Source organism: Rhinopithecus bieti, unplaced genomic scaffold (assembly GCF_001698545.2).
Source record: "Rhinopithecus bieti isolate Rb0 unplaced genomic scaffold, ASM169854v2 scaffold_4553, whole genome shotgun sequence".
Classification (NCBI taxonomy): domain Eukaryota; kingdom Metazoa; phylum Chordata; class Mammalia; order Primates; family Cercopithecidae; genus Rhinopithecus; species Rhinopithecus bieti.
The window spans coordinates 2,488,325-2,500,351 of NW_016804694.1; the positions used below are offsets into that span (position 1 = coordinate 2,488,325).

The 12,027-nt window shown below is 53.1% G+C and overlaps 1 protein-coding gene across 1 annotated transcript in view; it reads right to left on the minus strand.

Moving 5' to 3' along the window:
• The window catches only part of MDGA1 (MAM domain containing glycosylphosphatidylinositol anchor 1), a 65,474-nt gene extending 53,587 nt beyond the window's left edge, over window positions 1-11,887 (minus strand). Inside the window, 1 exon segment of the mRNA XM_017870148.1 lies at window positions 11,697-11,887. Coding sequence (XP_017725637.1) covers window positions 11,697-11,763 — 67 coding nt within the window. The 5' untranslated portion in view covers window positions 11,764-11,887.
• Window positions 11,888-12,027: the final 140 nt, after the last annotated feature.

The window sequence follows — 12,027 nt, forward strand, 5'->3', positions numbered from 1 at the left end:
GTGGAGACTGGCAGCAACCTCCAGTTCACACTACCAAGTAGGCTCACTTTCCCACCCACAAGGGTGGGGGGGTGCCCCGACATTTCCAATAAGGGCCTCTAACATCTAACTAGAGTACTACACCCAGAATGAGCCCCAGCTTCTGTAGTCTGGATGCAATGAGGTCTGAGAATAAGAAATGAGGTTCACAGGGGAGGGGAAGGATTATAGAGATGTGGGCACACAATGAGATTATAAACGCCATGCAGACATGTCCTGGATTCTCCCAAGCCTGGGAGGTGACACAAGAGAATGAGAAAGATCCAGCTGGAGAAAGTCCTTTGACATGGCTTTTAACTTCAGCCTTGGCACCTAATTGCTGTGTGCCCTTGACAAGCCACTTGCCTTCTGTGGTCTGTTTCTTCCTGCAATCAATCTGGAAGATCTGTTTTTGGGTCATTGAAGGCCACTGGCTGGCAGCTGACTCCTTGCCATACCCTTGTGCCCTTCCTCATGGCCTTCTCTGTGTCTACCCTGTGGTCTCATTCCAGAAAGAAAAGTGAATTCAGGTCTTGCCACAGCACAGAACTTCAGCTTGCCTTGTGGCTTTATGTATCTTGCCAGAAGGTAACCTGGCCTCCTCAAGGACCTCTGCATTTTACTGGAACACTGGAATCAAACCCAAGTAGATGAGGCCACTGAAATTCAATTCATTTCCCCATCTCTATCCGCCCAGTATCCCTCTCAGAGATGGGGGAAATGCCTTCATCACGAGTTTCTAAAGAATCACTTGGCAGCTGGGCACAGTGGCTCACACCTGTAATCTGAGCACTTTGGGAGGCCGAGGCAGGCATATTGCTTGAGATCAGGAGTTCAAGGCCAGCCTGGGCAACATGGCAAAATCTCATCTCTACAAAAATACAAAAAGTTAACTGGGTGTAGTGGCACACGCCTGTAATCCCAACTACTCAAAAGCTGAGGCACTTGAACCCAGGAGACAGAGATTGCAGTAAGCTGAGATGGTGCCACTGTACTACAGCCTAGGCAAAAGAGTGAGACTCTGTCTCAAAAAATTAAAAAAAAAAAAAAAAAAAAAAAAGAATCACTTGGGGAGAGTCTCAGGGCCAAGGAGTTACTCAAGTTCAACTCAGAGGTCTCGGTTCCTGAATCTTTCTTTCTGATAAATTGTTACAGCAAGTTGAAATAAGGTCAATGGGAAGAACTTCCCAAAATGAAGGACCAGAGACCCTGAGCAAACAGCAGTGGGCCTGCTGAGAGGCAGAAAGATGAGGCAGATCACCTCCGGACCAGAGCCTCTCACACAGCCCGGCCGTTTCTGTTCCCAGAAATCAGGAGGCTGCTTTTTCTGGAACCACAGAGCTCTTCTGCTGTTGGGACTGAAAGGAGACACCTGCTAGTAGAGAGGCACCAACCGGCAGAAATCAACAATCCCATGGACGTGTGAACAGACAGTGTCTGGCCCACTGGCAGACGGGAAGCTGGTGGGACTCTCACTTGAATGTCTGAGTGACCCAAGCAAGTCACCTCCCTCCTCTGGGTCTCTGTCTTCTTTCAGGTCTCTTCTGGGCATCTTCAGAGCAGCCAGGACCCCCCGCGCCCCACCCCTACCTGAGCTAGGCTGGCAGAGTGGGGCGAGGTGAGGATAGGCTGGCAGAGTGGGGCGAGGTGAGGATAGGCTGGCAGAGTGGGGCGAGGTGAGGATAGGCTGGCAGAGTGGGGCGAGGTGAGGATAGGCTGGCAGAGTGGGGCGAGGTGAGGATAGGCTGGCAGAGTGGGGCGAGGTGAGGATAGGCTGGCAGAGTGGGGCGAGGTGAGGATAGGCTGGCAGAGTGGGGCGAGGTGAGGATAGGCTGGCAGAGTGGGGCGAGGTGAGGATAGGCTGGCAGAGTGGGGCGAGGTGAGGATAGGCTGGCAGAGTGGGGTGAGTGAGGAGGGGAGCAGTCATTCACATTTATCTAAATCCCCTCTCATTCAAGAAACACCAACTGCCCCTAAAACGGGTGTTTGTGGCAAAGACTGCTCATTACCCACACAATACCCACTTCCCTTTCTTTCTAACAGAATACAGATATTTTCTCAGATGGGAATGTGCCCATCTAAAAAACCCTATTTCTCAGCCTCCCTTGAAGCTAAGAATGGCCAGTAAGATGTAAGCAGAAGTCACTGTAGGGTGTTTCTGGGAAAGCTCCTTAAAGACAGCAGACTCAGCGGACAGGCCCGCCTTTCAAACGTTCCCGCTGTCTTCCTTCCTGGAATGTGTCATGATGACTGAGCCTCATCAGCCTTTTGGTGACCTTGAGGCAAAATGTTAAAAGGCAGGGTTCCCAACCTTTGCAGCCTGGGCAACATAGTGAGACCTCCATCTCTACTAAAAAAAAAAAATTCGCCAGGCATGGTGGTGCATGCCTGTAGTCCCAGTTTCTCATGAGGCTGAGGTGGGAGGATTGCCCAAGCCCAGGAGATCGAGGCTGCAGTGAGCTATGATCACACCACTGTACTCCACCCTGCAAGACAGAGTGAGACCCTGTCTCAAATAAAATAAATTTTGCTGGTTTTACATTGAATTGCTACTTTGTTCTCCAGCTCTGAAATTTTCATTCTTTTTTTTTTTTTTGTAATAGAGACAGAGTCTCACTATGTTGCCCAGGCTGGTCTGGAACTCCTGGGTTCAAGTGATCCTCCCATCTCAGCCTCCCAATGTGCTGGGATTACAAGTGTGAGCCACAGCACCTGGCCTCACTTTATTCTTAACCAAACAGGAAAGAGAATAAACAAAAGGGCCACATTTCAAAAAGGTACCATAATTTACCTATTAAAAATCAAAGAAAACTGTGTTTCTGAAGGAGACTCCTTCATCTCTCTAGGTTTGGGACTGGAAGTCCCTTGGTTAGAAGCCAGAAGAGGGGCCAGTCTCCCAGACTCTTGGCCTGGACCTTCCAGTTAGCACCATTAAACCAGAAAGTCTCCCTGCTCACAGTTTAGAAAATAATCAGTGGATTTTTTTTCCCTAAGACTCCAGGTTCAGATGAACTTGGTTGAAACTAGGCTTGGGCAGTGACCTGGAAAACCAGGAAATGCCCTCAGAAAGTCCAAGGGAAGAAGACATCTGTTTTGGCCTGGCTTTTTCAGACACACCGTCTATACCAGCTGTGCCCAAGAATCATCTAAACAGCTCTTACAACCACAGATACCTTGATGCCACCTGCGGGGTTTCTGATTCAGGAGGCCCGGGGTGGGGCCGGGCATCTGTTGTTGAAAAAGCTCTCCAGGTGGTTCTGACATGCGCCAGGGCTGAGAAGCACTTCTCTACACAGCTTCCAGTCCTCCAGATAATTAACGTATCTCGGCTGAGTTTCTGGGACTGGAAAAGAACCAAGAAGAGCCTGGGGTGGAATCTTCAAAGCCAGCCAAGCAGTGCCCTTGAGCCTGCTCAAGCCACCACCCAGCCACCAAGGTCACCCACCCCTGCAGCTCCAGCCTTTCACAGGCAAAAGGCTGGGTTTGGGGAAGGGGAGCTGCTATTCCAGCCTCCCTGGCCTTCCACATTTCTCAAAAGCGCAGCCTATACCTCCTGTTGCCACATGCCACCCACACCCGGAGCTCCCTGCCATCTGCCTGCCACCCCCTCTGCGCTCGTGAAACAGAGTCCTCATAGTTCACCTTCGAGTTTACAAAGTGCTATCACTCCCGGGCTTCTCTGTAATCCCAAGAGGTAAGTGTGCCTGAATCAGCCTTCACATGGGGAAACTGAGGCTTAGAGAGGCGAGGCCACTGGGCAAGGACCCTCAGAGGCAGTAGGCTGCCCACCTGGTTCTCCAACCTGAGTCCAGTCTTCTTACTTGAAGCCCTCATTATGCGTAACCCAATCCCCAGTCTAGCAGCATCCGCACCACCCAGATTCACACAGAATCTCAGCCCAGCCCCAGCCCCGCTGAATCAGAATCTGCATTTCCACAAGATCCCAGGGGAGACTTGTGCACAGGGAAGTTTGAGGATCCCCACTCTGTGCTGCAGCTGCCCCCGAGCTCCCCAGTTCCCCGGTGGCCCTTTCTCATTGCACCTCCTCCTCTCACAGACTCTGCCACAGACTTTCCGGTCCACGTCCCCTCTCAGGCCTCCTCCTGCCCCCTAAACGTTGGTGCTCCCCAGGGCTCTGGCCTCAGCCCAATCCCTTCTCTCTACTCTCTAATCCCTGGCAATTTTATTCCACCTCATGGTTTCAACCCACATCCTTCTGCAGACATAAATCCAGATGTGCAAATCTACCTCTCCTGAGTTGATCTCTGTTCTGAGCTCAGTGCTCATGTCCACCCGATTTGTCAATATCCCCCCCAGACATTCCAGCACCAGAACCCCATGAAGTTCAAAACTTCACTCACATTGTCACTAAAACTATTTACTGAGGCCTTGCTATGTGCCAGGCACTGTGCTCAGAGCTTCTTAGGCACCGTCTCATCACAAACCCATGCAGTGAGTACGATGATCTCCATCTGACAAGCGGAGAAGCCACGGCTTAGAAAACAGATGTAACTTCTTGGGCTTTTACAGCTGGTGTGGGGCAGAACTGGGATTCAGACCCAGGTTTCTTATGCAGAAGTCGAGGCTCCTAACTACTTCATTTCTCCAAACCTGTCTGACTTCCAGTGGCTTTTGTTCAACCTGTTATCACTGTGTGCCAAGTCTCCCAGCTCCAAATCTCAGAGCCGTTTGTAGCTCCTATTCCTTGCCTGAACTCTTTCCAATACACTTTCAGTGCTTAATGATGGTACAATCTTGTGTCTTGCCTTTTGCAACAGCCTCTAACTGGTTCCCTTCCTTCATCCTCAAACCCCTACCATCTATTTTCTACATGGCAGCCAGAACGGTTCTATTAAAAAAGTGTCAGTTCATGTCCCTTCTCTGCTCAAAACCCTGCCATAGTCCCCTATCTCATGCAGAACAAAATCCAGAGTCTTTTCATAGCCTTCAAGGCTCCAAACAATTGGACCTACTAACTCTCTGGCCCCACCTTCTACTCCCCTCCCTCTGGCTCATGCTGCTCCAGCCACACTGGACTCCTCACTGTTGCTCCAACAGGCCAGGCAGGTTCCTACTCCAGGGCCTTTGCAGTGGCTATTCCTCTGCCTGGAACACACCTACTGCACATGCCCACAAAGCTCCCAATGACTCCCCTGGACAACTGCAAAGCCACCTGACAGTCTGTCCAGCATGGCCTCTTCCCACACATAGCAGCATGGCTACCTAGCCCATAATATGGCTTGCATCAACCCAGCTCCCTGTTTGACATCCTCCTTACAGCTTTGCAATGAGCAGTTCTGGGTTCAAGTCCAGGTCTGCCACTTGGACAAGGGACTGATAAATGACTTTCTCAAGGAGTTGTGATGAGACTGAAGATAAAGCATACTCATGACCACAGGTTGGACAGTCAATGTTAGCAATGTTTAAAATTATTCCTGGCCCAGCACAGTGGCTCACGCCTGTAACCCCAGCACTTTGGGAGGCCAAGGCGGGCAGGTCACGAGGTCAGGAGATTGAGACCATCCTGGCTAATACAGTGAAACCCCGTCTCTACTAAAAATACAAAAATTAGCTGGGCGTGGTGGAGTGTGCCTGTAGTCCCAGCTACTCAGGAGGCTGAGGCAGGAGAATTGCTTGAATCTGGGAAGCAGAGGTTGTGGTGAGCCGAGATCGTGGCACTGCACTCCAGCCTGGGAGTCAGAGTGAGACTCCATCTCAAAAAAAAAAAAATTCCTTTACTGTTCCAGCCCTAACAGCCTCAATTCCCTTTCAGCTCATGCTCCAGCACAACTGAACAGCTCACGAACTCCTCACACACTTGGGTTCCTTAGCTTCCAGGCGTTTCACAACCTGCCCTCCACCAGGAATGCCCCTCTCAATCCTTACTTCTATTTGTCAAGGCCAGTTCAAATGCTCCCTTTTCTACAAGGCCTTGGAAGCAATTACTTCACCCTTCAAATTCTCACAACCTTTTATCTGCCCTTGTTACATGACATTTATCAAAATCTTCCCCCATCTTACATGTGATTCCCCTTCACCTTCCATCTTATTCATCTCAGTAGCCCTGCCAATGCCCAGAACTGGGTCTTGCTCAAGTTAGAGGCTCAGTAAACATTTAATGAATGATGAGTGAAAGGAACACCACACTGCTTTCCTTCCCTGCAAATCAGAAGATCCAGTGGGACTGAGTCTTAGCGCTACTTCTTACCAGCTGTGCAATGTTGAGCAGGTCACTAAAACTCTTGGAACCTCAGTTTTCCCATCTGTTCAATGGAGACAATAGTACACCCTGTGCTGACCTCTCAGAATGTCATGGAAGCAAAGGCTGCAGAGGCATGAAAATGCCTGGTAAGTCATGTGGCACTTACACACTTATAAGGGATTATTGTTCTAACAAACAATCCTCCCTAAAAGGTTCATTCCCCCTCACACAAAAGGATGCCTGAAAAAACCATGACCAAATGAATAGTGGGTTATCAAGTGAGGTTTGCTTTCTTTCTTTATACTTCTATGTATTCCTTGATTGTTTTGCAAAGAGCACTATGTTACTCACAGCAGTTACTCATGGTGTTATTCATAGACTTGAGGAAAAATGAGATTTCATTGTTGAAAAACAAAAATATTCATTCCTTTGAGCTAAGCCTTGCTCTTGCCTCCTGTATCAGCATTTAAATGCCAGAGAAGCCCCTTGGTACATAGTACCTTCTAGCAGCAGATGTATGCTTGCAAAGCAGGGTCTTCTGACCATGGGGAGAAGATGCAGAAGAGGGGCCATGTGCCAGGTTTATACAGAGGCGTTTCTGCATGGGCACAAGCACCCCCATTCCCCCTGCCACAGCCTTACCAGAGCAAGAGCCCACTAGGCTAAGCTGAGCCCCAGCATCCAGCTGGGGCCTAGGGAAAACCTGATTCATCTGAGATCACAGCAAGTTTGGCTTTGGCCACGGGCAGGTGCTAGGGACACCGGGGTGGGTACGTGGGAGCTGGAGGGAGGCTTGGAATTCCAGAAGGCCCTGAGGAGCCCTTTTCAGCCCCAGGTTGAGGAATGAGCATAACTCATCCCTTAGATAGGGTGAGGCCCACGGGAGCCCAGGAAAAGCAAGAAGCAATGTGGCGGCCAAGCCCTCCCCCTGCTGGCCACATCTGGAACGGCAGCAGCAGCCGCACAGGGCAGGGCCCCTAGGCAGTTACACACACACCGGGGACCTGGGACCATGTGAGGCTCAGGTGTCCAGAGGTGGGAGGTGAGGCAGGGCTCTTCAGGAGTGAGAGCCCAAGACTCCATCTCCTAGGTCCTCTGTCTTCACTGGGTGGGTCATCTCCTAGTTCACCTTCCATGAGACCAGCCATGAGATGAAAGTGGGGGGTGGCGGGGGAGTGGCAGGGACACGGGGACAGTGGCATTTGGGGTGGGGGGTGTCTTCCACATTCCTGCCTCTGTCTCACTCCTCCCAGGCCCTCCTCCATGCCTCCTGGGCAGCTGGGAGAAGCTGGGGCTGCTACCACTGCCCGGATTTCCACTCCCGCCCCCAGGTATTGATTTCCTGCATCATTCATTTGCTGGGCCTTGGCGGCTGTGATTAGCTCCCTCCATTCTGCCTACAGATTCCACCCCGCTTCCCCTCCAAGCCTGTCCCTCCATGTTCCAGCAAAGCAGAGCTAATATACCAGGCTCTAAATGAGGCTTTGCCACGTTGGCCCCAGCAGCTGACAGCCAAGCCTAGCCAAGCAGCTCTCAGCTATCCCCTGCCCACCCCCTCAAGGATGCTTTCTTGCTAATAAAATCCCCTCTAACCGACCTCCTCCCCTGACCTAGAGTCCCCGCCCAACCATGAAGCACAGGTTTCATCCTGTAATGTAGGACGGGATGTCATAAGAATCTTGACCCTAAAGCGGGGGCTCTCCAGCCTGACACCAAGGGTCTGGGGAGCCCTCAGGCTGGCTAAGGGGCCAAAATCAACTTGGGGTGGGGAGGTAACGCCAGCAAAGCAAACAAAGCAGCTTGGATTTGTGGACACAAGGTGCTCTCCCTCGCTTGTGCAATTTCTGTAAGTGAGAAGAAAGAAAGAACAGAAGCACAGAGCTTCTTGAGGACATCAAGAGAACCCCAAGCCTCGGTTAGCCCCAGGGAACCAAAGCTTCAAGGCATGGGGTAGGAACTCCAGTGAAAAACCTCAAATACCCACACCCAGATCAACACCCAGGAGACGACACTGGGACACTCACTTCCTGAAATTCCTTCTCCGTACTCCCCAGAGGAGGGAAAAAAACGGATTTGGTGATAATTCTGTAAGCTATGTTGCTCTTGTCAAATTATTCAACATCTGTCTTCATGTTCCTACAAAAATTAGCATAGGATAGTAGTTTCTGATGACACCTTTGGTGAAATATTTTGACTTCCACCAGTAAGTTGCAAACAACCTGTCTTAAGGATAATGTCAATTCCCACTTCTGCATATTAAATAATTCAGGGGTTTGTTATGTTTTTGTAAGGGAGAGGAATCCCACCGACCTGTGGTCCAACTGCTACGAGAGGAGGAGAAGCCAGGACAGAAGGCGGGGTGTTCCCAGACACTATCCGCATGCAAGATATTCCTCTTCCATCATTTGGCTACTGCCTTTGCCCCAGAACTAGGCCACTGGGGCCAGCCCAGCCCCCTGGCTTGCCAGAAAACAGATTACAGGATCCACCCCAGAGGACAACAAACTGGGCCAGGAGATTGGGAGGCGAGGGAGGGAGGGAGAACCAGCTCCAAATGGACCATCTGGTCCAGCACTTGGCTGTTGTAGCATCTGTGCCCCAAAGAAGAACAAAGCCACCTGGCCAAACTGAGAGTGCCGCCTCCCCAACCCTATTGCAGACCATGGATCCTAGGGCAGGTGGTGGACCTCAGTGGGAAGCAGGACATAGGGTTCTAGGCACCTACCTCCTACCAGCCTCAGCAGAGATACACAGTCTAGGCCAAATGCCGTCAGGTTTGCCCTCCACTGCCTGCTCGTCTTCCTCCCCTCTGTTCAGCCCCTCCCTTATCCACACAGGCCTGGGGGCAGAGGGGCAGGGGCAGGGGATCCCTCCTCAGGATACACATTCTTCTCCTATGTCTTGAATTAGACCTGCTGCCTCCCTCCCCAGTGCCAGGGCAATACTAGGCTTCTAGCCTCTTCTCTCTTCTAGGGCTGCAGGCTGGGACTCTGGGACTCGCCCTAAGCAGAGACCCTTAAACAATGCCCCACTACCCTGCTGGAAACCAAGTCCTAGAGAGACTTCTCATGGAGAAAGAATTTCCAGCCTGCCTCCAACTATGGCCCTTTCTTCATTCAACAAACACCTGCCGAGCTCCTGCTGTTATGACGGGGACTGTGCTAGGTGCTGGATGCAATGCTGGGCTGGAGTGGCCATCCCTGGTCCCTACGTGCTGCCTTCACTCTCATGCTGTTTATTCTGCTTTGTGGGTACAGAAAGACTGCTGGGGAGGGGCCAGAAGAACTAGTCCCAGATCTTTGACCTACTTCTTAAGCCAGTCCTGGTCCTACAGAGATCCTCCCTTCTGCTAAATGTGGCCAAAGATTCTAGCATCACAAGGAACTCAGTGACCTCCTGTCATCCTCCTCCTCCTCCTAAATCTTCTCCCACCTTCATCCACCTCAATAAAGACTTTTAAACCCAGCAATTCCCCTGAGGCCTCAACACTGCCTGAAGCCAAGCTCTCAAAGGAAAAGTGGCATGTCACCCAAGGGCCCGGGATCAGCCCCTGGGCCCAGCACACCCAGCCCACTTTGATTGGCTCTGAGTGAGAGCAACTGGGACCTAGGCACAGGAGGGAGGGGAGAAAACACAGAGAGAAAAGGGTATAGATAAGCCTATGGCTGAATCCTGGCCCTAGAGTACTCTGAAATGAGGGTCCACTGCCCCTGACTCCAAACCCCACTCTCATTGCTGGGTTTACTAGACTAGGAACAGAGGAACCTCCTGAAGATGAGCCCTAAGCAGCCTAGAGGTTAGAGAAGCTGGAGGGGATAGAAGACAGGGATGACCAGGAATGGGTCTTGCCAAATGCACGCAATGGCACAGGGAAGGAGGGTAGGGTGGAGGACAGCAGCATGCAGGAAGGGCTCTCCATCACTCTCCCCAGTCCAGGGCTGTGTTGAGAAGGCAAAGACCTCAGCAGCACCTCTCTTAGGCACCTTGACTTGGGGAGAAAGAAGAAAGAGAAACCCCAGGGCAGAGAAACCTCATCTGCCCTGGAGAGGCCAAGGCCTCCAGGACCTGTCCCGTGGCCTCCTCCCCCAAACCCAGCCTCTCCCAGTCCCTGCTGCATTCTTTCCTGCCTTTGCTGGCATCTGTGAGGGGCCATGCAGTAAGACACACACAAACTAATTAAGAAGCAGAGTTTGGCCAGATGCCTGGGCTAGTCTTACCAGAGAATTAAGCCCAAGCCAGCTAGCTGGGTAGGGCCAGGAGCATGTCACCTCCCAGACACCCTTCAGGACACCCCTTCCTCTTGCCAGGCACAGGCAGACGGCCAGGCACCCTCCAGGGTGCTTTAGCCTCAGCACCTGAGGCTGGCAGCCAGTGACTACCACCCCACAAAGAACAGGTCAGACTCCCCTGGATCTAAAAGAGGAATCATTAGTCCCTCCACCCAACAGAAAAGGAGAGAGAGAATCCTGCCCGCCCCAGCCACACATCACTAAAAAGGGACCTGGACAAGCCATCCTGCAGTCAAGAGAAAGCAAAGTAACGGCCACTGGGCCCCTGAGAATGACTTTCAGTGCTGTGGGGTTAAGGCACTGCGGGAAGCTGAGCCAGGTGACTGAATGGATGATGCCTGCCCCGGGGGCCTTCCCTGGGAAAACCCACAGGATGGAAGGGGGAAGGGGTAACCAGAGTCTCCCTTGGAAACCAGAGCGAGACGTGCGGACGCAGGAGCAAGGCTGCGTGGCAGGAGGCAGAGTTTGGACACGTATCCCGGTGGGTGCGTGCCGTGTTTGCGTTTTCCGGGGATAGTGGCTGAATGTGGCTGAATGTGTCTGTGTGTGCGCGCAGGAAGAAGGAAGGTGGGGCTGGGGTTTGTAGCTAGGAACCGGAGACGGGAAGAACTGGTTCAGGGAAGGTCCGAAAAGGGATGCCGGGGTCGTAGGCGCCGGAGCCAGGGAATGTCGGCATCCTGATCAGGCTGTCAAGCCGTGAGTAGAAGCGAAGCCGCAGCAACAGCGGGGAAGGCGAGCCCGCCGCCGGGCCGCGGTGCTGACAGCCGGCTCACCCGCAAGCCGCGCGGCAACTCCGGCTTATGCATCACTTGGCTTCCACTCCGGAGGCCGAGGCAGGACGAGCTTTCGGTGCAAGTCGCCGCACCAGTCCTGGGCTGGGTCTGTCCGGGTCTCCCGAGCCGACCGGGTGCTCTCAAGGGTTCCTAATCATTCCCGCCTCTAGCAGGGTGTGGGAAACTGGGTACCTCCCCCTGACATCCCGGCTTCACACCAGACCCTACGACCCGCCCCTGTGTTCCGAAGCCGCTAGCTCGGTCTCCTCGCGCCCTGGAGAGGGCGGGGACGCGGGTATCCACTCCAGAGTCCGAGTCGAGGTCTCCACCAAACCCCGGCAGCGCGCACTTTGCGCCTCTTGCAAAGTTTCCGCGCGGGGCTAAGCCAAGGTGGAGCGGGACGCGGGCTCTTACCGTAGACTCCTTGTCCCCGGCAGTGGAAGGGGATCAGCGCCAGAAGTAGAAGGCAGGTCACCTCCATCTTCACGGCCGGTGCTTCATCCCCGCGAGGCGGCGCAGCTCGAGAGGCGGCGGGGGGCGCATTCGCCGGGGCCCCGCGACGCCCCTATGTCCCCCCTTTCCCTGAGAGGTGGTGACAGAGAGAGTGGCGACGAAGACCAGGAGATTGAAGAGGCGGAGGTGGCGGCGACCCGGGTTTCTCCTCCGGCGGGGTCGCTGCCCGCGTGGGGACGCAGGGGGCGCTGGCCCAGCCCCGGGTGCCTCGGCGCGCCCGGCGCAGCAGCCA